Raw genomic sequence first — 27,515 nt, forward strand, 5'->3', positions numbered from 1 at the left:
CACCCAAGGATATTCTCTTTGCTATTTCACCCATAACAATGAGCATGTGGCATTTTTAAGAGAAGGGATTCTTGCATAAACATGACTTGAGCAACTAGCCATAACCATACAGTGAATTACTTTCAGCTCCAGCCTTAAGAAGTCACAGTGTGTTGCCTTTCCATAAGGAACAAAGTTCTGACAGGTGCTTCTTAAAGGCTGAGGATCACATGCAAATTTTCCCCCCTCTCTGTCTCTGTCACTCTCTCTTCCCCTGCCCCTGCCCTGCATGTGAGTGCCGAGGGAGAATCTGGACCACAAGCACATACCAGGGAATTGAGAATTATGCCTGCAGCATGTGGGCTTTGGTCTAAAAGAAAGATGACAATCCTTTCTATCTGTCTTCTCATGGCTTCAGTGTCTTGAAAATAAGACAAGAGTATTTAGGATCTAATCCAAAGTCTGTCCAAGTCAGTTTGTGTCAACCATCGTGGAGCAGCCTGAGAAAGATAATTGATTTACATTTTCATGTTACATACACTGAGCCCTATATTCCATACTGCTTAGCTCCTCAATGCCCATATGTGATGGTCTGGCTGTTACCTGCCCCCCCACACTTAAGAAATCACCCAGACTAGCCTCAGCCAAGCTGGAAATTAGAATGGTTGCTTTATATTTGCAGCTTAGCACAATATACCAGCAGATATTTACAATATCTACAGCTACAGACAGTCATAGAAAAGTTAAAAAGGTAACACAGAAACACAGCAGCCCTCCCAGAAACCAGGCCCCAGGAGGGGCTCCCAACCACCCTTCTGCCTCCTTTCCACCCCTCTACCTTATCCCAGGCTTTGCCTTTATGTTTGAGTTTGGAGAATCGGCCAGGGGGGTTAGGAAGCAGAGAGATTAGTAACACAGACAGCAGATTAGAGAGAGAAGGGAGGCAGCCAGAGCCAGAGGGCAACTCTGATATCTATGTTTGTGTTCTTGTTTTTATCCATCTCAGCAAGCCTATGAGTGCAGCAGACATCACCTTTGTTTCCTTTTCACAACCTATCATCTAATTCTTCTCACTGAAATAGGCTCAAACTAGCACACCATATGTTAGCTGAGACATTACCTGTGAGGAGAAGCATTGCAGGCTGTACTCACCTGTCAGTAACCACAGCACAATTTTGAATCATGCTCAGATTCCATTGTCTTTTTTTACTGAAACATATTTAGCAGTTATGTCCCATTTTATTGTATTAAATCATTTATTAATGAATTGGGGAGGTTGAATATTCTTTATACAGTTAAGAATCCATTGAAAGAGCTTTAACTCTAAAAATAAATACAAGATTGAAAATTGGTACAAAATAGAGTACAGACTACATTGTTACATGGACCAGAATATTATATGTAAAACATATCTTTCCTGTTTCTTGCAATCTTTGTTCAAGAATATCAGTTTGAGAAAGTAGTTTTATCTTGGTGGATCCTTAATTCAAGAGAGATGTTGAGATACTGGAATGTGTCCAGAGAAAGGCAACAAAGCTGGTGAGGGGCCTGGAGCACAGCCCTGTGAGGAGAAGCTGAGGGAGCTGGGGGTGTGCAGCCTGCAGAAGAGGAGGCTCAGGGCAGAGCTCATTGCTGTCTACAACTGCCTGAAGGGAGGCTGTAGCCAGGTGGGGTTGGTCTCTTCTGCCAGGCAAGCAGCAACAGAACAAGGGGACACAGTCTCAAGTTGTGGTGGGGGAGATCTAGGCTGGATGTTGTTAGGAAGTTGTTGGCAGAGAGAGTGATTGGCATTGGAATGGGCTGCCCAGGGAGGTGGTAGAGTCACCACCCCTGAAGGTGCCATGGTCTAGTTGATTAGCCAGGGCTGGGTGCTAGGTTGGACTATGGATGATCTTGGAGGTCTCTTCCAACCTGCTTGATTCTACGATTCTATGATCATGCCTATACTGAGACATTTATTCCACAGTCCACATTGGGGATTGGAATTTTCCGATTTACCAGCTCCTGCAGAGGTGCTTGAATCACTGTCCCTGAAGGTGTTCAAAAGATGCAGAGATGTGGTGATAAGGGACACAATTTAGTACCAGACTTGATAGAGTTAGATAATGGTAGGACTTGTTGATCTTAAAGGTCTGTTCTAGCTATGCAAATAACACTGAATGTGGTGATACATTTCTTCTGCAGAGCGTCTCAATGTTTTTCACTCTGAGATCTCAGGATTATTGGACCTCAACATACTTGCTAAGAGTTGCTTACTTTAAGTCTGTCTTTGTTTTGTTCTTGATAATTCCTTACCACAGCATCTGAGAAGCTACACAATTATGTTCATTACAAATACTGTTGAGGAGGAAATCTCTATGTTACAGTTACTTCAGACTTATTTTCATTACTCTCCTGGCCAAGTAGAAAGCTATTCCATTGCAATTACAGATAAAACAAGTGTAAAAATGGAATGAATTTTGCATTAGGCTCTGCTATGACTCTCAGTTATTATCCCTAGAAAACATAAATATTAAAGGATTAATGAAAGCATTGTGAGTCAAACTTATAAATTATAGAATTATAGAGCTGTAGAATGGTCTGGGTTGGAAGAGACCTCTGAAGGTCGTTCAGTTCAACCTCTCTTGCAGTAAACAGAGACATCCTCAACTAGATCAGGTTGCCCAGACCACTGTTCAGCATCACTCTGAGGCTCCAAGGGATCCATCTGCAGGGATGGAGCCCCAACCACCTCCCTTGGAAACCTGTTCCAGTGTTCCACTACTCTCATGGTAAAGAACTTGTTCCTAACATCCAATCTAAATCTGCTCTTCTCTAGTTTAAAGCCATTGCCCCTTGTCATATCACTGCAAGCTTTTGTAAGCAGTCCCTTCAAGTATTGGGAGGTCACTGTTAGGTCTCCCTAGAGCCTTTTCTTCTCCAGGCTGAACAACCCTAGCTCCCTCAGCCTGTATTTGTAGCAGAGATGCTCCAACTCTCTGATCATTTCTGTGGCCCTTCTCTGGACCTGATGGAGCCTTCTGTTACATCTTCCTATGTCCTTCTGCTATTGAAAGCTTCAGACCTGGATGCAGTACTCCAGGTGAGGTCTCACCAGAGCAGAGGACAGTGGCAGAATCACCTCTCTGGGTCTGCTGTCAATGCAACTTTTGATGCAGCCCAGGATGTGATTGGTCTTCTGGGCTTCAAGCGCACACTGTCTGCTCATGCCCAACTTCTCGTCCATCAGCACCCCCAAGTCCTTTTCCTCAGGGCTTCTTTCTATCAACTCATCCCCTAGTCTGTATTGATAGCCTGGATAGCAGGCCTTGCCTCCAAACCCAAACAAAGATAAGGGATGAAGGAGTGAGAGAAGAGAGAGGGGAGGGCAGAGAACATAGAGAAAGAACAAGTTGTAACTTCAGATTGTGTAGAGATTAGCAGGGAAATGGGATGGGATAAAAATACTGTGTAATGTCCTCTTCAACTCTCCTGGGGACTGTCCAGCCCCCTTTGTACTCTGGTACTCTGGAGGACCTTTAGCTGCTAGTCCTCAACCTGTAAACCTATAACATGCACCTCTTTATTTTTTCCCCAATGCTATCACTCCCTCATTACTAGGTCCTGAGAAATAGTTGTCGTAGAGGGGTATTCTGCCACCTACTCTGATTGTGGTGGAGGGGAGAAGTTAATTGTGGTGAGATAATATTCCATAAATATAGATATTTATTAAACTCAATGTTCTGGACTCTGCCACCCCCAACCTCTGTATATTAACATTAAAATGGATTCTACACGATTATGAAAACATTCCAGGATAAATATCTACAGTATAACTTAAAACTAGCAAACATTCAGACTATAAACAGAGAGGAGTTTTCCCCATGGCAAATACCATTTGGGTCTATATGCTATTTGCCCAGCAGAGTGGGCTGGGAACTGATTCTGCTCTATGGCAGAGGCAACAGATATTACAGAGGCATTAAAGCATTTGCTCACAACTCTTATTAATTATCAATCACTCTCCAGGGCTACGTCACAGCCTATGCCAGTGTCCAAACTTCAGGGGAGCTTTGTCCATGGACTCTAAGGCCAGAATCCTCCCAGCTTGAGGGGAAAGGAGAAACTTCCCAGCTTGTGGGGGGAAATGAGAGTCTCTGACCTGGTTCTCCTGGCGAAGGATGCAATTTCTGCCCTTGTCTCCTGGATTCTTCTGGGTGCTCTGTCCAGGGATTCTTAGCAGGCAGGATCTCAGGTGCAGGAGTAGGATGCCATGCAGGCTGAGCACGATCTAACACTGGCCAGGCAGGCCAATCGTGTGCAGACAATCCAGAGTCTGCTTCCTGGTAACTCAGCAGCAGGGGCGCTTAGCAGGCAGCAATAAGGCAGCAGGCACTCAAGGTGTGCATGGCTGCTGGGAGACCATGAGCTCCACATAGATATATATAGGCAGGCTTAAGTGAGCGCTGCAACTAAGTACTCAGGCAGGGGAGTTCGAGCTGCAAATGAGTCAGAGCTACGCAGGGGTGTCTGAGCATGGGGGTCTGAGCACATTGCTTACCTGTGCACCCCTACTTATTGAATGTGGGCCGAGATTAATGGCCCTTGGCCACTAGAATGGCCAATCAGGTTGGCAGTCAGACAAACCTTACCATAATAGGCAAATGCCACTTGCCTGGACTCTCCCAAATATGGGGATCACATGGGCTTACACCAGGGAAGCATGAGCTGGGTGTGTGGGGGCTTACACAACTTGTTTACAAACGGGGTCCTGGCAGACCAGACTTTGTGGCACCAGGGCTACTGTGCCCCTTTTATCCTTTTAATGTGTTTACCTCTGGTTTGGGCAGAAAACCATGTCCAGGCAGGGCAAGGCAAAAATAAGCCTATTTTTGGGCCTACAGGCCCTCCACAACAATAGTGCTACCTTCCAGTCTGCTCCTAAATCCACAGAAGAGGCCTGGGTACAGCATCTGCTCTCTTCCTTCTGAACAAAGGCATAGCTTGCTCATTTAAATCTGCAAACCAAACATCCAGCCACCTTCAATGCCAGAACTCTGATCCAGAAGCTCATCAAGAGCTGAAGATCACATCTGGCACTGAACAGTAGAATGCACTGAAGCAAGAAGCAGTTGATATGTTGAGAACAGGGCTTCACAAATTAATTTTTATGGATATCAGCAATGAAGGGTATTGGCTATAGGCATGCATTAAGGGGAGTTATTTGGGGAAAAGATAATTTCATTTGTGAGATGAACTAGATTTTTGGCATTTAGTTCCCACAATGCTAACTGAAGCATTCCCTTCCCTATTACTTTGCCCATGCCCTTTCCTGGCTTTGTATCAAACGTCGTTAAAGGCTGCTGATTCTCAAAAGAGCCTTTGAAGTGGCTATCTTCTAAAGAGCAGGCAAGGATATTTTTCTGTAACCTTTAAGAAGTAAATAGAAGGTGGTGATGATCATGCATAGAGTAAAAAAACATAGCTGTGGATTGATAGAAAGTAGTGTTTAAGCAAATTATAGTAAACTGTCTTTATGATAATCCTGCCTTGACAAAACAAATGCTAGGGACATCACCAAAGTGTTTCGATATTGTGTGAAGCAGCTCTTCCTGTTGTATTTGTGATGGAGAGCTTGGAAATAGCAGAGGGGTGGGCAGTTCTGAATGTTACTTCACTCTCGATGACACTGTATGCAGATATGAATGGTACAAATGAAGGCATCTCTCCTCTTGTTTAATTTAATAGCAAGAGCTCTAAGAAATAACTGTAGATTATAACGTTGACTTTACAGCAGAGGAGACATTACATCCTAATGAAAAAATCAGCCATGACTCATTCATAATTTGCTTAATAATAATTTACACATGGCTGCACTTTATTGTGTTGAACAGAATGTGATCAGGCTTGATGACCTTTAAGTTCTTTTTTAAAGTTTGGTATCTAGGAATGTGATCTGCACTCAGCAAGGGCTCAGAATTGCATTTTGTACAGGGCTTTGAAATAAAGAGCTATGAGAAGACACAATTCATATCCACCCTGTGGACTTGCAGTACATTTTAACATTTATTCTCAGCTGTGTGCAGAACTCTGGGTTTTTATTTTGTTCATGCCAAATCGAAATTCATTGTGTCAGTGATTAAAGAGATGATGTAGCCTGCAGTCAGAAATTACAGGGAGAAGAACAGAAAATGCTTCTCTGAGAAAAAGATTTAATAATATTAAAAGTAAGTATATTACTATATATGAGCTCTTTGGTGGGATCCATTCACAATACAACAGCTTTGTTTCTAGAAAAAGGTTCCGTGGGATAAAGTGTGTGCCCTGTTGAAAATGGCAATCTCCTCTGAAGGGAAAAATTATGTTCATATCTGTGCTCTCAAATAGAGGAGAAATCCTGATACTCCTTGTAACAGCTATGGACTACAATATGCAATTGGAAGAGGGTAGAATTAAACTCACTGTACTTCTTTTGGGTAGAGCATAGTCTGAAGCCTTTGCTGTAGTTACAATCACTGCCACTTTCACTAAAAGCAAAAGAAAACAATCACAGATTTTTTATTTACATTTTTGTCATCAGAAGTTTTTCTTTTCCTAGAATACCCCAGTCATCTTTCTAGGAAGGCTCTCTATTTCTTTGCTTCTTAACGTAGAATCGTAGAATCAACCAGGTTGGAAGAGACCTCCAAGCTCATCCAGTCCAACCTAGCACCCAGCCCTAGCCAGTCAACCAGACCATGGCACTAAGTGCCCCAGCCAGGCTTTGCTTCAACACCTCCAGGGACGACGACTCCACCACCTCCCTGGGCAGCCCATTCCAATGCCAATCACTCTCTCTGACAACAACTTCCTAACAACATCCAGCCTAGACCTCCCCCACCACAACTTGAGGCTGTGTCCCCTTGTTCTGTTGCTGCTTGCCTGGCAGAAGAGACCAACCCCACCTGGCTACAGCCTCCCTTCAGGGAGTTGCAGTCAGCAATGAGCTCTGCCCTGAGCCTCCTCTTCTGCAGGCTGCACCCCCCCAGCTCCCTCAGCCTCTCCTCACAGGGCTGTGCTCCAGGCCCCTCACCAGCTTTGTTGCCTTTCTCTGGACATGATCCAGTATCACAACATCTCTTTTGCCATGAGGAGCCCAGAACTGGACACAGCACTCAAGGTGTGGCCTGACCAGTGCTGAGCACAGGGGCAGAATAACCTCCCTTGTCCTGCTGGCCACACTGTTCCTCATCCAGGCCAGGATGCCATTGGCTCTCTTGGCCACCTGGGCACACTGATGGCTCATGTTCAGCTACTACCTACCGCTACCCCCAGGTCCCTTTCTTCCTGGCTGCTCTCCAGCCACTCTATCCCCAGCCTGTAGCACTGCTTGGGGTTGTTGTGGCCAATGTGCAGAACCCTGCACTTGGCCTTGTTAAATTCATCCCATTGGCCTCTGCCCACCCATCCAACCTATCAAGGTCCCTCTGCAGGGCTCTCCTACCCTCCAGCAGATTGACACCTGCTCCTAGCTTACTTGAGATAAAGTCTAATGGAGCTGAACTCAGCTTTCCTCATCTCTGAAAGCTTAATTCCTTTCCTGCCATACCACAGCAATATGTTCTGACTTGGTTCAGCAGCTGGACTGCTGTGACAGCAGGTTGGAGTGCCTGTGTGAGCTCTCGTGGGAATTCTCCATCCGTTTTCCTAGCGATATTAAATGTGTGCTCTGCTCAAATACAGAGGCATGGCATTAACTTAAAGCTCAGCAGAAATAGGATGTGTACTTGTTTTGTGCATAATAATTACTAACAATTAAAGAAATGCAGTGTGGTCCCCTACCTTTCTTTGTGAAAAACTGTGTAGATTTAGGTGAGAGGAGGAAGAACAGCTTTGCTCAAGACAGTTCCTTGGTATTCTAGGATCTGCTTGTTGCTTATTTCAATGCTGGTTTGTGTTTATGATACTATTAAATAATGTAAGTGTATCTACAGCTTGATAGATCATCATGCTACCATGGCATTTGGTGTATTCATCAAATTGACTTGCAGCATTTTGGAATGCAATCACGTGCAGGAAAGCCCAAATATTATACTCCTTTTTAATTGCATTCAAACAGTTGTCCTGAATTAAAAAAGCCAGAGTTTTGTCATCTTTAATAAGAAAAGAGAGATCATGCAATGAAAAGGTAAGCAAGATATTAAAGTTGGAATGGAACTTATTCATAGGTAATAAAATTTCAGGGTTCTTTTTAAGATACACCACCTAACTGAGATGTTACAAAATAAAGGTTCTTTTAGCCTTAAACACATGCTTAATAATACAGCTGTAATAACTCCATAAGTCTCATTTTAGATTAGTAGAATAGAATAGAGTCAGCCAGGTTGGAAGAGACCTCCAAGATCATCCAGTCCAAACAATCACCCAACCCTGTCCAATCAGCTAGACCATGGCACTAAGTGCTTCATCCAGGCTTTGCTTCAACACCTCCAGGGACAGAGACTCCACTACCTCTCTGGGCAGCCTGTTCCAATGCCAATCACTCTCTTTGTCAAGAACTTCCTCCTAACATCCTGTAGGTTGCAGCATATGCATCATGGCCACCCCCCCCCTGGCTGCAATGCCCCTTCAGGTAGTTGTAGACAGTAATAAGATCACCCCTGAGCCTCCTCTTCTCCAGGCTAAACAGGCCCAGCTCCCTCAGCCTCTCCTCATAGGATTTGTGCTCCAGGCCCCTCACCAGCTTTGTTGCCCTTCTCTGGACATGTTCCAGCACCTCAACATCTTTCTTGAATTGAGGGGCCCAGAACTGGACACAGTACTCAAGGTGTTCAAGCAAAGACTGGATGAGGCACTTCCTGTTGTGACAGGTGTTCTTCACCGAGAGAGTGATTTGCCATGGGAATGGGCTGCTCAGGGAGGTGTTGGAATCATCATCCTCGGAAGTGTTCAAGAAAAGCCTGGCTGAGGCACTTAGCACCGTGGTCTGGTTGATTGGCTAGGGCTGGGTGCTAGGTTGGACTGGATGAGCTTGAAGGTCTCTTCCAACCTGGTTAATTGTGTGATTGTATGGTTCCTTTCAGGTAGTTGTAGAGAGCTATGAGATCCCCCCTCAACTCCTCTTTTTCAAACTAAACCCCAGCTCCTTCAATCATATTCTCCAAATACATCATTTCAGCTTCTTTGACTGCTTTAACTATTAACACAGGGTTTTAGTTTTGTCATTGTAGTCCTTGTCATAGTTTAATTCTCAGTAATTTTCAGATAACTCTTTTAGCCAATTTAGTTGGGTGCACCCTGAGACCAGTTGAGTGTGTAGTGTTGTCTAGATGTAGTAGCAGAAGATAATTTGCTTGTGCATCTCTCTTGTCCCCTCAGTGTTTCTCTATTTTTTGTTTCTCTGTGTCTGTTTCCGTGTTTCACCAGCAGTAACAGTGCTCAGGTTGGTGGAGTACAAATATGCCATAACTGATTAGTGCAGTGTTTAAAGAAAAAGTTCAGGCAGTAAATATCTGTGATGTTCTCAGCGGGAACCAGACAACTGGAATTGCTGATAGCAGTCAAGGGAAAAAGTGCAGTTAATAATTTGTAGATATTTACACCTTTGCTGGTTTCTTTCACGGTACAAAGGCATTAGTGAAAGTGACAGAAACGAGTTATGAGCCATTTACTTGGGCTATCTGGAGGGATTTAATCTCACTTGGGTCATGGAGTTGAATTCTCTGGGAATTGGTGTTACTGTGATAGGATGTATCTGAAGGCCTGGAGTGCAGAGATAAGACTTTAAGTCCATCTGGAATTAGAAGCAATAGAATTAACTGGATTGTAATGCTGTAAACCTTTTGGTTCAGATCCTGAAACGCCTCTGGATGGTAGTTCAAATCTCTTCCAGATGGAGGTTTGGCTCTGGGACCTGTACCCAAGACAAACATTAGCAATGTCAAGGACTTTTTGGAGCGTGCACAGTAAAACCAGCCCTACATGGCTCAGCATGTTTTTTGTTGTTCAGTCTTATGCTTCTCTTAATGTGGAGGGGAGGATGGTTTACTTCTTTCAGAAGGCTCATTTTCCACTTCACTGGCACTCACATGTTTGTGGTTGTTTCTTTTAAAGGAAGACTAGGAAAGGCTTTTGAAGGTCATTGCTTCTATACCAAATGAGAGGAGCCTGGCATATGCATATCAATTTGAGATCACAAGGATTGCTATCATGGAAAACAGAAAACACCTCAGAAGGAGCTATGAAGAGTTGGGTGTTTTGGATTGGTTTCTGTGTTGTTGTTGGGGGCTTTTATTGTTCTTTGCTCTATCCCTCCTTGACATAAGCTTTTTAATAGTGGGTGCACAGAGAGCTACCAGCACATCTAAGTAGTGTATTTTCTGTGATCAAACAATATAATTAAGACAGAAGTGACAATGCGTAAGTTGATGTATTAAGAATGAGAAGTTTACTGCAAACCGTGATTGTCAAAGGCAGCAATGTGGGGCTTTGAGCTTAAAATCCCCTAGTGGAATAGCAAACAGTCTTGAAGTCTGATGAAGAGAGAAAAATAAAGTACAGAACTGATAATATGTAATGTTGGTTGTTTGTAATGCTGCCATAATATTGGTTCAGGGTTCAGGGGTTTGATTTTGGTGTTTGTGTGTTTTTTTTTTCCTTTGAGATCTGAAGTAGAGGAGAAATCTTTCTTCTGATTTCACCAGAAAACATAATTCTATAACAAGAGCCAGGAGGAATACTTCAGTTTTTCATTTCTGTAGCAATTGGTATCTTTTAGTCAGTTCTGTTGTTGTTAATATTGTTAAAGTTATGCTAAATTATGGCCTGTGCTAAAACCTTTGCTAAAATCTAGAGCTACTTCTCGGTAGCTCTGAAGAAATACAAAGAGTCCAATGGGATGGCATTCAATAGCTCCAAGTGCAGGGTACTGCACTTTGGCCACAGCAACCCCATGCAGAGATACAGGCTGGGGTCGGAGTGGCTGGAGAGCAGCCAGACAGAGAGGGATCTGGGGGTGCTGATTGATACCCACCTGAACATGAGCCAGCAGTGTGCCCAGGTGGCCAAGAGAGCCAGTGGCATCCTGGCCTGCATCAGGAGTGGTGTGGTCAGCAGGAGCAGGGAGGTCATTCTGCCCCTGTACTCTGCACTGGTTAGACCACACCTTGAGTGCTGTGTTCAGTTCTGGGCCCCCCAGTTTAGGAGGGACATTGAGATGCTTGAGCGTGTCCAGAGAAGGGCGAAGAGGCTGGGGAGAGGCCTTGAGCACAGCCCTACGAGGAGAGGCTGAGGGAGCTGGGATTGGTTAGCCTGGAGAAGAGGAGGCTCAGGGCAGACCTTATTGCTGTCTACAGCTACCTGAGGGGTGGTTGTGGCCAGGAGGAGGTTGCTCTCTTCTCTCAGGTGGCCAGCACCAGAACGAGAGGACACAGCCTCAGGCTGTGCCAGGGGAGATTTAGGCTGGAGGTGAGGAGAAAGTTCTTCCCTGAGAGAGTCATTGGACACTGGAATGGGCTGCCCGGGGAGGTGGTGGAGTCGCCGTCCCTGGAGCTGTTCAAGGCAGGACTGGACGTGGCACTTGGTGCCATGGTGTGGCCTTGAGCTCTGTGCTAAAGGGTTGGACTTGATGATCTGTGAGGTCTCTTCCAACCCTGATGATACTGTGATACTGTGATACTGTGAAATCAATATATTACAATTTCAGAAGCAGGTGGGCAAAGAGAGAAAGTGGTGTTCCCATAGCTACTCGACAGGCAAGTCAGAGCTCTGAACAGAGGTCTGTTTTTTTGCCAGTTCCAGCCCACAGCTTGTCCTTTTGGATATTGAAATACAACCTCTTTTTATAGTTCAGTAAATTGGCTTATACGTGATGAGAGTTTGTCCAGTATAGTGCATGGATATTTGCACAGTAATTAAATACTTATGGATAATTATCATGCATAAAGGTATAGCTGCAGTCTGTGCTGGTAACCACAAAGCACTAGAGAATTAGACTTCATTTATAACTACTATCCCACCTGAGGAAGGTAGGAAAGATGTGGCAGGTGAGAGCATAAGAATTGGAGACCATGACTATGTTCTTTTCTTCTTTGCTTTATCTTGTTTAAACTTTTAAGGCTTGCTGGTTTGATTGTGGTTTGGTTTGGTTTGTTTTTTACTTTTTTTCAGATCTAGATGTATTGTCAAAATGTACAATAGCTCAAGAATCATTGTTTGGTCTTCTAGAAGTCTGCAAACTTGTCAGAATTGTCTGAGAGGAAAACATACGTCCATATAGTGACAATGTAGAATGTGCCCAAGTGGGATTAATGGAAGGGTATTGGTACGAACTGAAAGGAATCACAGGATCACAGGATATTAGGGGTTGGAAGAGACCCAAGGAAATATCACTCTCTGCCAGAGTAGGACCACATAATCTAACACAGATCACAGAGGAACACATCCTGACAGGCCTTGAAAGTCTCCAGGGAAGAAGACTCCACAACCTCTCTGGGCAGCCTGTGCCAGTGCTCTGGGACCCTTACAGTAGTTCCCCCTTATGTTGAAGTAGAACCTCTTACACTGCAACTTACGTCCTATCCCAGGGAACAAATGAGCAGAGCCTGTCCCCCCATTCCTGGCCAGCCCTCAGGTGTTTCTAAACATTTATCAAATCCCCTCTCAGTCTTCTCTTCTCCAGACTAAACAGCCCCAGGTCCCTCAGCCTCTCCTCATCAGCCATGCCCTCCAGTCCCCTCATCATCCTCGTAGCCCTCTGTTGGACCCTCTCCAGCAGATCCCTGTCCCTCTTCAACTGGAGAGCCTGAAACTGAACGCAGGGTTGTAACTGATGTGTGAAATGCCACTCTTATTAGAGTTCTATGTATTTATAACATTTGTCCCATTTAGGCTTTTCCTGGCATTCCAAATTAATGGAGATATGAGAAGAGATACTTAGATACTGTATTAGCATGATGCAGAAGTATTAAAAATGAACTCTAGGTAGGGACTCCTTTATAGCTTTCCTTTACTGCTGGATACAGAGAAGTAAAGCACCTTACAGCTTGAGAGACAGAGGTAAAGAAACTGTATGAAGATAAGTTAATATTTGGGTTTCCTCTCATCCAGGAAGAATTCAGTCTTGTATTCTTTTGGTTTTCTTCAGAGCTGTTAATGTTTCAGCAAGGAGATACTTCACTACATTTTCTTGCCTGTAGCCTGCACACGTTACAGGTGATGGGACTATGTATGTGTTGTCTTTGCAAAAACCAAGCCATTGCAGGATATAGTTATCTTGTTGATGAAGTTGCAGTTTGGGGCTCTGAGTTGCTCTGGAGGTGCAGTGTCTGTTCAGACCAGAGGAGACCAAAACTTGACACCAAGAGCTGTCATTGAAGGCCAAAATAGGCCAAAATTAGGCCTAAACATATCCTGGCTTCCCAGACATGTTTTCTGCTCTTCTTCATTCTGCTGATGGGAGAAGCAAGCTCAGGAAGGAAGGACAAATGACCTGATGCCTCCATGTCTGTCTAAACTTGTTCACAGGGTACCCACACGTGTTTATACACTTGTGTTCTGCCCAAATCAGGGTGAGCAAGCCCTGACTTCACCTGATGTGATTAAGCTTGGTGAAGTACCATTCTGGTTTGCTGAGCTGTGTCCAAAGGGCTGTTATTCTTGGGATGCATTGATAAAAAAAGATGAGCAAGTAAACACAAGGTGCTTTTGCCTTAGTGTGTGCTCTGCTTCTGGTGGTGCTCCTGCCGTATTACTCTCTGCTCTTGCATCCTGACATGCTCTGCAGCAGTCTGCCTGCTGCATAATAACAAGCCCTGATCCTTTGAGTGTGTCTACCTGGAAATTGGCCTTGCCTCAAGTTTGCCAGGAAAAGGCATTAGCTGCCTCCATGCAATATGCTTGCTTAGCCAGCGCAACATTGTGCCTCTCTGCATATCCTCAAGACATCCTGCCTGCCCCTCTGCAGAGCTCCATGCTGAGTGCTGCATCCAGTTCTGGGCTCCTCAATTCAAAAGAGATGTTGAGATACTGGAACATGTCCAACAATCATCCAGTCCAACCTGTCACCCAGCCCTGTCCAGTCATCTAGACCATGGCACTAAGTGCCTCAGCCAGGCTTTGCTTCAACACCTCCAGGGATGGCAACTCCACCACCTCCCTGGGCAGCCCATTCCAATGCCAATCACTCTCTCTGCCAACAACTTCCTCCTAACATCCAGCCTAGACATCCCCTGGCACAACTTGAGACTGTGTCCCCTTGTTCTGTTGCTGGTTGCCTGGGAGAGGAGACCAACCCCACCTGGCTACAGCCTCCCTTCAGGTAGTTGTAGACAGCAATGAGGTCAGCCCTGAGCCTCCTCTTCTGCAGGCTGTATACCCCCAGCTCCCTCAGCCTCTCCTTTTAGGTCCTGTAGTGTCTATCATGCGCTGCCATAGCAGCACATTTATTTTGCAAAGGTAGATGCTTCCTTGTCTTTATTTCCTGCTTGTATTTATTGTGTAGTATTTTTGGTCACTCTTCTTGCCTTTTCCTAATCTCCTCCAAGGCTGTCATACTAGCTGCTCTCACGGCCGTTTGCATGCTCAGTTGTTTGTCTGCCAGCAGGGAGTTCTGTGTGATGGATGCGGCCTCTCATAATGCTGACCTGCCTGCCACAGCCTTAATTCTTCAACAGTAGCTTTGTGCTTATGTAAAATGATTTAAGAATCATCATTTCTTTTATGTGTGTTATTAGGGTTGTGTTTAGGGAGGAAAAAAGCCCAACCAAGCCAAACCCTAAAACCATGTGCTTGCATCATAACCTTAAATGAATGCTGAATGCAGGGTTTCTTTTATTACCGAGTTCCTAACATAGAGATCAGTTCAACTTCGGATGCTGTGGTGGGGATGTAAAATTTGCAACAACTGTAGAACTCAGAAAGATGATGATGTTATTTAGTTGTTTTGCTGGGTGGTTTGGTTTGTTGTTTGTTTGTTTCTTTTAAGTCTTTGATATCATAGTATCATAGTATCATCAGGGTTGGAAGAGACCTCACAGATCATCAAGTCCAACCCTTTACCACAGAGCTCAAGGCCACACCATGGCACCAAGTGCCACGTCCAATTCTGCCTTGAACAGCTCCAGGGACGGCGACTCCACCACCTCCCCGGGCAGCCCATTCCAGTGTCCAATGACTCTCTCAGGGAAGAACTTTCTCCTCACCTCCAGCCTAAATTTCCCCTGGTGCAGCCTGAGGCTGTGTCCTCTTGTTCTGGCGCTGGCCACCTGAGAGAAGAGAGCAACCTCCTCCTGGCCACAACCTCCCCTCAGGTAGTTGTAGACAGCAATAAGGTCTGCCCTGAGCCTCCTCTTCTCCAGGCTAACCAATCCCAGCTCCCTCAGCCTCTCCTCGTAGGGCTGTGCTCAAGGCCTCTCCCCAGCCTCGTCGCCCTTCTCTGGACACGCTCAAGCATCTCAGTGTCCCTCCTAAACTGGGGGGCCCAGAACTGAACACAGCACTCAAGGTGTAGTCTAACCAGTGCAGAGCACAGGGGCAGAATGACCTCCCTGCTCCTGCTGGCCACACCATTCCTGATGCAGGCCAGGATGCCACTGGCTCTCTTGGCCACCTGGGCACACTGCTGGCTCATGTTCAGGTGGGTATTTGGTTGCCTTTCCTTTTGGAGCATAGGAAGGAATATTGTTGCCAGAATTGGTATAGTTTTGTCGTTCAGGTTTGCTGATTATGTGTAAAATCAAAAATGGGCTACATAGCAATCTATTTGCTTCAGCTACTGTGGTGTGTAATCTTGATTTTACACTTTTATATAACTGCAGTAACTGAAAAAATGTTTGAACACCTTTTGTAATCAGTCTCTTGCTGCAGACCCTCTTGCTTTAGATCTTGGTATTGATTAGTTTAATTAGGTGAGAAATTTATTCTTAGCAGAAATGTGGAAGGATTTTTTGTTTCTTTTCATAAATATATCTAATATCCTTAGACCACGAGTCTTCCCACAGGAATGAGAGTGAGCCTCTGTGGATGAAATTATAAGCAATGGAAATAAGGATGCATGTGCTAGTCTGAGCCTAGCTGGAATATTTTGGTGAGAGGAATTAGATGATAGGCTGTGAAAAGGAAACAGTGGTGATGTCTGCTGCACTCATAGGCTTGCTGAGGTGGATAAAAACAAGAACATAAACATAGATAACCCAGTGTGGCTCTCTGTTGCAGCTGGTGCCTGTACTTTTCTCCTTGGTCTGCTTTCTGTGTAACTAATCTTCTGCTTTTTAACCCCACTGGGTGATCCTCCAAACTCACCTTGTACATAAGGCAAATTCTGGGATAAGGTAGAGGGGTGGATAGGAGCCCCTCCTAGTGACTTTGGTTTCTGGGAGGGCTGTTGTGTTTCTCTGTTGCCTTTAACTTGTCATTTTCTGTATGTTGTAAATATCTGCTTGTAGATTGTGCTAAGCTGTGAATATAAAGCTTCATTCTGTAACCTCCAGCTGGCTAAGTCTAGTCTGGGTGACTTTGTAGAGTCACAGAATCAACCAGGTTGGAAGATATCTCCAAGGTCATCCAGGCCAACCTAGCACCCAGCCCTAGCCAGTCAACCAGACCATGGCACTAAGTGCCTCAGCCAGGCTTTGCTTCAACACCTCCAAGGATGGTGACTCCACCACCTCCCTGGGCAGCCCATTCCAATGCCAATCACTCTCTCTGCCAACAACTTCCTCTAACATCCAGCCTAGACTTCCTCCAGGACAACTTGAGACTATGTCCCCTTGTTCTGTTGCTGCTTGCCTGGCAGAAGAGACCAACCCCACCTGGCTACAGCCTCCTTTCAGGGAGTTGTAGACATCAGTGAGGTTTGCCCTGAGCCTCCTCTTCTGCAGGCTGCACGCCCCCAGCTCCCTCAGCCTCTCATTTCATAAGAGTGAGGGGCAGGTAACACCAAACCGTCACAACACAGTAGATGATAGCACAGAGAGAAAAAGATAATAGGAACATGTAGTGTAAGGCACTATCCTCTCAGTAAGGATCTGCTGCAGCCTGAGCAGTCTGACTAGTAGCTTCACTGTTGTCTGGACATATTTGCTAGGAGTGATTTGTGAAAGGGAAATGATGAGCTGATGAGTTCTGCAGGCATTGCCTTTAAGGGGAATGCTCTCACTTTCTATGAAAAGCTTCAAAAAAATCTTGTTCAAGAAAAAGATTTAAAATTGAATTATGCAACATGCAATTATCACATATTGTGCTAGTTTGAAGCAAGCTGGAATGTTTTGGTAAAAGAACTAGATAACAGGCAGTGGAATGAAAACAATTGTGTCTCCTTCTCTCACAGTCACACTGAGAACTCTGGGAAGAAGAAGTAAACTTTCTCCATTTTGTCTTTCATTCTGCCTTTGCCTTCAGACCTAATCACATCTCATTAACCTTGCTCCCACTAACCTTGCTCCCTAACCTCTTGGCTGCACCTCTCTTCTTCCTGAGAACTGGGGTAAGGTTGAGAGGGACCGGGGGGAGGTGTTGGGGTGGTTTGAGAGCCCCTCCTGGGGACTCAGGTTTCTGGGAGGGGAGTTGTGCTTCTGTATTGTTTATCCTTTGTGTATTTCTGTCTATAACTGTATATATTGTAAATAGCTGCTTGTATATTGTGCTGCTGTAAATAAATAGCTTCATTTATATTCCCAGAGGCCATCTGAGTTAGCTGGGGCAAATTCAAAAGTGTGGGGGGGCGGGTAAAATCCCAAACCATCACACATATGAATTGAATTACTACTGTGGAACATTCATGATACTTTTTTTTCCCCCTTTTGATGTTTTTGGTCTGTTATCTCTATCTAAGCACAACTCAGGTTAATTTGAATTACAATGTGTCTTATTAGCGTTATTAGAAAAATGCTAATTATGGTGCTTGGCTTGTGTAATGGAAATTAATAACCATTATGAATTGTTGATATTAATTTCTGTGTGAATGTTAATTTCTATTAGTAATATTAAAAAATCAGGGAAATTCCCCAAGATTCTTTGGATTTTCAGTTGACAGGAAGTAATTGCAGAGAATTAAACAGTTTAAACAATCAGAACTTGGAAAGTAGGAACACAAAACCAGGAAGAATTCTAACTGTGCTTATGGGGTCTTGGCATTCACTTCAGCAGATGTACTTATGGTGCTTTTGGTCCCTGAGTAAGTCTCCTGTATCAAAGACTGTTTCAAACTCATGATAATGATCCCAGGGTATCATGCAAAATATTCCAGGCAGAGGGAAGGAGTTGCTGCTAAGCTGTTAGAGTTAGCTGCAGTACCTTTAACAGTGAGAGGTAGGAATGCTTCATGCTGAAGGCAGGATGCAGGAAGGCTGCTGCAGAAAGGCAGGGTCCCCTAAATCATCCCCTTTTAAACACTTCAGTTTGAAAATCAAGCTGGCCAGTAGGCAGTAGCACCACTGTTCTGGCCAATGGATTCAAAGCTTCCTGCCTCCCGTGACCACGCCGGCACGGTGAGGGCAGCACAAGACACCTGACACATGATGCTAAGCCCTCAAGGCTTTCCTGGGGCCAAACCCTTATTGTTTGTTCATCTGACTTCACTTCTGGAGCCCAGCACAACAGAAGGAAGAGAGCAAGGGTTAAAGCAGCCTGGCAGGATTTGTGCCCTAGCAGGACAGCTTGTTTTAGAGTTTATTTGGTTTACTTGGTGTGATGGTTTGGGGGTTACTCCGCCCCCCCCCCCCCCCCCACTTTGTGTTTGCCCCAGCTAACTCAGACGGACCCTAGGAATATAGATGAAGCAATTTATTTACAGCTAGCAGAATTTACAAGCAGCTATTTACAATATATACAGTTATATACAATTATATACAGAAATATACAAAGGATAAACAATACAGAAGCACAACTCCCCTCCCAGAAACCTGAGTCCCCAGGAGGGGCTCTCAAACCACCCCAACACCTCCCCCCGGCCCCTCTCAACCTTACCCCAGTTCTCAGGAAGAAGAGAGGTGCAGCCAAGAGGTTAGGGAGCAAGGTTAGTAGGAGCAGGGTTAATGAGATGTGACCAGGTCTAAGGCAAAAGCAAGAGAAGAAACAAAATGGAAAAAGTTTACTTCTTCTTCCCAGAGCTCTCAGCGTGACTGTGAGAGAAGGAGACACAATTGTTTTCATTCCACTGCCTGTTATCTAGTTCTTTTACCAAAACATTCCAGCTTGCTTCAAACTAGCACACTTGGTATATTTCTCATGCAGACCTCAGTTATGGTTCGTCTGAATTGCAGGACTGGCTAGATCATCTCTGCCTAAAATGTGTGAAGTTGCTCAAATGTTCCTGTAGGACACAGCTTTTAGATTAAGTTACGGAAAGATATGCTACAAGGTCTTGAAGTTGATTCACCTCTGACTGGCTGACATTTTCTTGGAGCACTCTGACTCTCAGCAGTGGACTCCATTTGTGGTTAGAGATGGTTTATTCTTACTCTAATTGCTATTTTCCCTTCTTAAATTGTGCCAAGTCTTGCAACAGTCCTTGGGGCAAGGAACAGACCTCAAGTGGGCCTGAGTGGCCTGGAGGCAGCAGCTCGCTCTCACCCTGCAGGGAGCTCTAGTAGGGGCCCCTTGTGCAGCCCAGGCCTTGGCTGTATCAGGGATGAAAGAAGGCTCCTTTGGAGCTGCTGTCATATCCCAGAACTTTATTTGGCACAAATTGCCATTGGAATGGGCTGCCCAGGGAGGTGGTGGAGTCACCGTCCCTGGAGGTGTTGAAGCAAAGCCTGGCTGAGCCACTTAGTGCCATGGTCTGGTTGATTGTTTAGGGCTGGGTGCTAGGTTGGACTGGATGATCCTGGAGGTCTCTTTCAACCTGTCTGATTCTGTGATTCTGTGAAATTCCATGCTCTGTGGGCAGCTGCCACAGCTGTCACTTTGGAAAGAGCTGAGATACAAATTCACTTTTCACTTGCTTTTACTTGGTTAGCTTGTGACTGTGACTTGGAGGTGGAAAGGACAAGGACAGAAGCAGTATTTTGGTTAGGCTTTGAAATTAGCCTTTAAATTCTCCAATTTCAGCCAAAAGCCCTTAAAATCTGGGTGAATATTTTCAGTGTAGAAAGTTGTACCTCAGATAGGCAGTGTTCTTGCTGTTGTTGGGATGCAATTGGCTCAGCCCAGAAGAGTACCAGATCTTTAAGGTTTTGATGTCTACCATTTGCAAGCAGTGATATGTCCTGGAAAGTCATCACAGCAGGAACAACAACTGAGGCCAGAATATCTTTTATTTTCATTCTCTTGCTGCATATATTCATCTCCATGGGATTTACTGGTTCTAGCACTTAGAATCATAGAATCAAGCAGGTTGGAAGAGAGCTCCAAGATTATCCAGTCCAACCTATCGCTTGCGTAACTGGGTCATTTATTTTTGCACGCTGTGATTTCAGTGGACTCTTGTGGCTGCTGGAGCTAGATTTCTAGCTCAGACATAGTGGAGAGGTGAACATTCCAAGGATAGACCATAGAATGGCAACAGTGGTTAAGTTAATATCATTTCAGTGGAGCATGAAGAGCTTTATTTCTAGAAGCACAGCTTGGACCTTCCCCTTGCTGCTTTCTGTGCCCACAACTGTCTTCCCCTGCTGCTGTTTTGGCTTCTTGCTTTGCTGCTTTGCCACTGCTTCCCCCCTTCCCCATCTTCTCTAAGGTTATTATATTTCTCTAGTAGTTTATTTTTCTTTATACTGTTATATTCAAACTATAAGAAATAAAATTTCATTTTCCCTTCACTTTCAAAAAAAAATCCATGTTGTAGTGAGTTTATTGTACCAGGGGAAGGATCCACCCTGATCCTGTACAGCTCTGTAGGTAGAGAATTACAGATACTTTCTCCAGTTCTGTTTTCTTCCTTCACTCTTCATTCATTTAATGCCATGCAGCTGAAGAATAATTAATCTTGTACTTATAGATTAGGAATCATTAGTCTTATAGATGATTTGAATGGCATTTGGTTGTGCTATTTTAGGAGACTGTACTGTCATGATAGGCCTGATAAGCCAAAACTGGGCTTAGCCATGCCCTGGCTTGTGTGTGTACCTTGTTTACCACAGGAGCAAAACCAGTCTGGGCATGTCAGAGTCTTTAGACTCAGTGTCTCCAGGTTCTTTGTCCTCTTTCCTATGGTTGCTTCTCCCCAAAACAGGAGGAGGAAGAGCAGCAAAACATTCTTGAGTGAGCCGCGTGTCTACCACAACAGAAGCAGTGAGTTATGGCAGCTTGGCATGGGTACTGCTGTTAGTGTGTCAATAAGGAAATAGATTTGTATTAAGTAAACCTGACACTGCCTCAAGGTCATAGAGTCATGTTGAGGGGTCACCACACAGGGGTTAGCTCTTCAAATACTCTCATACAGACAGGTCAGGAGCCATAATTTATCAGAGGAATCAAAGTGCTTGCATAGAATCACAGAATCAACCAAGTTGGAAGAGACCTGCAAGCTCATCGAGTCTAACCTATCCCCCAGCCCTGTCCAATCAACCAGACCATGGCACTAAGTGCCTCAGCCAGGCTTTGCTTCAACACCTCCAGGCACAGCAACTTCACCACCTCCCTGGGCAGCCCATTCCAATGCCAATCACTCTCTCTGCCAGGAACTTCCTCCTAACATCCAGCCCAGACCTCTCCTGGCACAACTTGAGACTGTGTCCCCTTGTTCTGTTGCTGGTGGCCTGGCAGCAGAGCCAACCCCACCTGGCTACAGCCTCCCTTCAGGTAGTTGTAGACAGCAATGAGGTCAGCCCTGAGCCTCCTCTTCTGCGTGCTAAAGACCTCTCAGCTCCCTCAGCCTCTCCTCACAGAGCTGTATTCCAGCCCCCTCTCCAGCTTTGTTGCCCTTCTCTGGACGTGTTCCAGTATCTCAACCTATTCTCATTCACATTAGGTTTACTGCTTTTCCAGTGGCTCACATGCTGGCTTTTAAAGCCCTTGGAATACCTGGAATTATTCCTTACATAATTTTAAGAATCTTTCTGCATTAATACTTGTCCCTTACTTGGGTCATTTACTCAACATTTTAATGATTTATGTCTCTCATGTAGATATTAGCGGATACAAAGATGTGTCTTAATGAGATTCTACTGCATATTGTTCACTGGGGGAGAATATAAAGCAGGGGAAATATAAGGCATTGAATACATGGATAGTTTCCAGCCATTTAAATGATTCAGAGCCTTTGATGAATCCCTGGTTTCTACTGCTGACCTCTGCTTCTGACCTTTCCCTGGCTTCACAGGTCAACAGTTCTGTCAGCACCTGCATTTGGAATCATTTGTCATCTGAAATTTCTTGATAGTGTTTCTGTTCTCAGAGATTTGATTGGATTGGATTTATTAAGTGGTTGTTGACTGAAATGCAGCTGTGATTGTACAATGCTAAACCAGTTCTTGGCTGCTGGATGGAAAGTACACTGAGAGTGTACTATGCACTTTACTGGGCACCAGTACAATATACTGGTGAAATGTACACAGGTTTCTGGTACTTCCTTCATGCATTTAAACTTAGTATCATGATCTGGTTGATTGGACAGGGCTGGGTGATAGCTTGGATAGGATGATCTTGGAGGTCTCTTCCAACCTGGTGCATGCTATGATTCTATGAAATCACCCAAACTAGACTCAGCCAGCTGGAAACTAAGGAATTGAACTTTATATTTCCAGCTTAGCACAATATCCAAGCAGATATTTACAATCTATACAGCTACAGACAGAAATAGACAAGTTTAAGTTATTACAGAAACACAACAGCCCTCCCAGACTTCTGAGCTCCCAGGAGGGGCTCCCAACCACCTCTTCCAACCTCACTGATTCTCCCTGTTCTTCATATGCTGCATAGAAGCTTCAGTTCAAATTTAATATGCTATTTGCCATCTTTTTTTCCTGCTTTCCAACTCTAAAGGGAAGGAACAGCTGCCATATACCAATGCATAAAAAATTCCACATTTAGGTGTTTGGGAAATGCCTCACTACATTTGCCATGTCTTTCTTCTATTCAGTGACCTATTTCTTTCTTTATTCTGTCATTTTCCTGTTTATGCACCAGAAAAGTCTATTCCAATGCATCCATTTTAATGCATAGCTTTCGCTGTGAGCCATTTGCCTGTGTACAAGAAGGGCAGTTGCTTTAATCTCGCAATCAGAAGGCTTTGTTCTTCTCACAGGGTGTTCTTGATTAATGCAAACCAATAATTACAAATGCTACAGCATGCAGTGGTACAGCACAAGTGATTGGTGGCTTGCAGTTTGACAAGCTTTGCTTAGACCCCAGAAAGAAAGTGTTTATCTCACCAGAACTGCTAACTTTATTTTGATGCAGTTATAGCAGTGACATTTCACAGTGCCATCACTAAAGAAACATTAACATTTTGTATACACAATGCTTTTCAAGGACAAATGTCAGGTTTGCCTTTAAAAACAACAAAAAAGGCCCAACAAAAGCTAAAATTCTCAAGCACACAAAACCTATTGGAAGTTTATTACATTATCATTAATAAGAAAACATAGCCCTGAAGAATACCAGGCACAGCCATGTGCTATTACACTTAGTGCCATGGTCTGGTTGACTGGCCAGGGCTGGGTGCTAGGTTGGACTGGATGATCCTGGAGGTCTCTTCCAACCTGGTTGATTGTATGATTCTGTGATTTCTAGTATTCACTCCTGTTTCTACATGCAATACAACTTATATGTGTTCAAACTCTTTTTTTCACCTATCTTAAATGCCAGCAGTTCAGCTATGATGGTAGAGAGTAGAGCTCAGCACAAACTAATCTGTTTTGAAACACTTTCAAGATAGATAGAATCAACCATTTACAGCAAAGATCCTACTCCTAAGGTAGTTCAAAGCTATCACAGCTGTATCTGCATTTTGCTGAAGAAATACCTTATGCAAAAGTAAAAAGGGAATGGAACTTGATGTGATACTACTCCATTCTGTAATTCAGCTGTGATTTGAGTAGCTACTAATTGCATTAATTCAGTTAAACCTCTTGCTGGTCATAATTTCTCTTCTGGGTAATGTTTTCCTGTTGTTCCTGAGTGGCAGTATTACCTTGAATACCAACTAAGCCAAACAGCACATATTTTAGCTGTTAATACTTTCTTAATTGTTTCTTTCTGCTATGCATGTGAATGTCTGTAAACTTAATATCTAGTTCTTCAATTCCTGTTATTGTCTATGAATTAAATATTAATTGCTACCTGAAGGGACATTGTAGCCAGGTGGGGGGTGGCCTCTTCTCCCAGGCAACCAGCAATAGAACAAAGGGGACACAGTCTCAAGTTGTGCCAGGGTAGGTATAGGCTGGATGTTAGGAAGAAGTTCTTCACAGAGAGAGTGATTGGCATTGGAATGGGCTGCCCAGGGAGGTGGTGGAGGCACCGTCCTTGGGGGTCTTCAAGAAAAGCCTGGCTGAGGCACTTAGTGCCATGGTCTGGTTGACTGGACAGGGCTGGGTGCTAGGTTGGACTGGATGATCTTGGAGGTCTCTTCCAACCTGGTTGATTCTGTGATTCTATGATTCTATGCTCTAAGATTAATATTAAAAGAGAAGAATTGCACTAATATAATTTATTTTTGTTTCTGCACTGGGAAATATTTTGAAATTATTCCTCATGATGCCATGTATTTAAATATTGATTGAGAGATCATTCTGTTATTCACACTAATTTGCATTTGTAATCTTGATATTTACAATGTTTTGTACTTTAAAGTTAGGCTGGCACTGATTGCTTTTGGATAAGGTGGTCTTAGAAAGGGAAATTGATGAAGTTATGCCAATACTGTCTAGCTTAAGAGTGTACTGACATAGAATCATAGAATCAACCAGGTTGGAAGAGACCTCCAAGATCATCACTGATCCCAGAGGAACCTTATCAAGAGTGAGACACTGGAGATTCCCAAAGCACCAGCCCTGCATCCTTGAGGATTTACATTGCTTGGAAAAATCAGCAATGTACCCAGACTGATGCCCTAATGTTGAACTTAACCTTAGTGTAAACAGTGTTCATGGAATCAACCAGGTTGGAAGAAACCTCCAAGCTCATCCAGCCCAACCTAGCACCCAGCCCTAAACAATCAACCAGACCATGGCACTAAGTGCTTCAGCCAGGCTTTGCTTGAACACCACCAGGGATGGTGACTCCACCACCTCCCTGGGCAGCCCATTCCAATGCCAATCACTCTCTCTGGCAACAACTTCCTCCAAACATCCAGCCTAGACCTGCCCAAGCACAACTTGAGACTGTGTCCCCTTGTTCTGTTGCTGCTTGCCTGGCAGCAGAGCCCAACCCCACCTGGCTGCAGCTTCCCTTCAGGTAGTTGTAGACAGCAATGAGATCACCCCTTAGCCTCCTCTTCTGCGTGCTAAACAACCCCAGCTCTCTCAGCCTCTTCAGATGAACCAGAAGATAAGTTTTTGTAGCTTTTTAATCATAATTAAGCCAGTCCTTTTCTTAATCTGAGAAAATGTACCTATTGATTTATTCAGTGACTAAACTTTCTTGATGAATATTGTCATATAATCCGATTGGGCTTTTCCAGCCTAAGCATGCTACAACTGTCTAGCTAAAGTGTAAAAGAAATGGGGGTAGGAAAAACAGCAACAAAACCAACTGTAATATGTTTACTTATTAGGTAGATTACACCCTTTATGTGCTTTCATTTTGTTTTGAAGGGTCCATCTTGCTGGGATGATGTGCTGATTCCCAACAGGATAAGAGGTGCTTGCCAGTCCGAAGGATGCCACGGAAACATAGCGGTAAGATTTGGTTCTGCTTCTCTAAGTGCTGTGGTACTTATAAGAATGACTCTTTGTAGCAACTCTAAGCATATTAGGATTGCAAACTGACATGTATGGAATACTTAAAAGAAGCTGCTCAGCATCAGATAATGTATCTCTGATGCTTAGCAAAAGACAGAAACTTGATCAGTAGATGCCTGGAATGGAGGAAATGATTTTAGGTCATTTCTTTCACTGAAGTAGAGCTCAGGGATTCAAGTATAGGTTAAATGAAGAATCATAGAATCACAGAAGAATGGAATACTTAAGCATTCATCTCAGTGATTATTTTATGATTATCATGTTTATGTCAGTGCCCTGAAAGTTCAACACTTCTGTATCATCTTGCATATGGGATTTTGCATCAGATATTTAGGCTTTGTCCACAGAAACCAACATAAACTGAGGTATTGCCCATCTTGGACTTCTCTTTCTTAGTCTGCTCCTTGTGACTCAAGCACTCTGTTGAAAGTGGTAGGTGCAGGACATTCATATGCTAATCTCACCACAGTACTGAGCTTTGTTAGGTGTGATAAAGAAAGCACTGCTTTGCTTTTGGGCAGTTTGCCTGTTGTGTGCCTGCTATGCTTCAGCATCTTCTCCTGTACTCAACACTGGTCAGGCCACACCTTGAGTACTGTGTCCAGTTCTGGGCTCCTCAATTCAAGAGAGGTGTTGAGATGCTGGAATGTGTCCAGAGAAGGGCAATGAAGCTGATGAGGGGCCTGGAGCACAGCCCTGTGAGGAGAGGCTGAGGGAGCTGGGGAGGTTTAGCCTGCAGAAGAGGAGGCTCAGGGCAGAGCTCATTGCTGTCTACAACTACCTGAAGGGAGGCTGTAGCCAGGTCGAGGTTGGTCTCTTCTGCCAGGCAAGCAGCAACAGAACAAGAGGTCACAGTCTCAAGTTGTGCTTGGGCAGGTCTAGGCTGGATGTTAGGAGGAAGTTGTTGGCAAAGAGAGTGATTGGCACTGGAATGGGCTGCCCAGGGAGGTGGTGGAGTCGCCGTGCCTGGAGGTGTTGAGGCAAAGCCTGGCTGAGGCACTTAGTGCCATGGTCTAGTTGACTGGACAGGGCTGGGTGCTAGGTTGCAGTGGATGATCTTGCAGTTCTCTTCCAACCTGGTCGATTCTATGATCTGTTGTAACTGTGGAGGAGGAAGCACTAACTATGAAATCTTAACTGGCTAATGCTGTGCCAAACAATCAACCTTGAGTCAGATAAGTGCCATGACCTGAGCTGCTGTCAATGTGTCTAGCAGACTGCACACCTAGTTAGAAGGCCTGGCGAATCCATGTTGACTACTCATGATAAGTGTCTTTGAGGTGGTGCCAAGAACAAGCTGCTCCATCACCTTTCCAGGGTGAGGGATGAGGCCAACCAGCCTGCAGTTAGCTGGGAACTCCTCCTTGCCCTTTTGGAAGTTTGATCACTTGCTTATATTTACTCCTTTTGAAAAATTATTACTCTATGGCCATTAGATACAGTTTTAAAGAGTCAGTTTCCACTACTCTTCCAGTGTGCACTTAGGGGCAAAAGAGTTTACAACAGAAGTATGTTGTGCTTTTTCACTGCATAGCTTTTGCTATTATTTCTCTGCATTCCTCCTGTATAATTTGAATATTTTTCCTTCTGCATGTCTACAGTTGTTATGTTTGGCACCAAGGACAGCAGCATTATGTAGTGTTTTTGTAGTTCATCTATTTCACAGGGAGCTTGTGCTGACCTGGAATAGGCTAGACTAAGAAAACAAGGGAATAGTGCTCATCTTGGATGCTTACC

At 44.3% G+C, this 27,515-nt stretch overlaps 1 protein-coding gene across 2 annotated transcripts in view; it reads left to right on the plus strand.

Annotated features, from left to right (window-relative positions):
* Positions 1-27,515, plus strand: part of PRKN (parkin RBR E3 ubiquitin protein ligase) — a 667,734-nt gene that overhangs the window by 219,907 nt on the left and 420,312 nt on the right. For both annotated transcript variants that reach the window (XM_064158244.1, XM_064158246.1), the window contains exon 6: positions 25,632-25,715. In XM_064158244.1, the coding sequence (XP_064014314.1) occupies positions 25,632-25,715 (84 nt within the window). The remainder of the gene's footprint in view (positions 1-25,631; positions 25,716-27,515) is intronic.

The sequence above is a fragment of the Pogoniulus pusillus genome, chromosome 18 (genome assembly GCF_015220805.1).
Source record: "Pogoniulus pusillus isolate bPogPus1 chromosome 18, bPogPus1.pri, whole genome shotgun sequence".
Classification (NCBI taxonomy): domain Eukaryota; kingdom Metazoa; phylum Chordata; class Aves; order Piciformes; family Lybiidae; genus Pogoniulus; species Pogoniulus pusillus.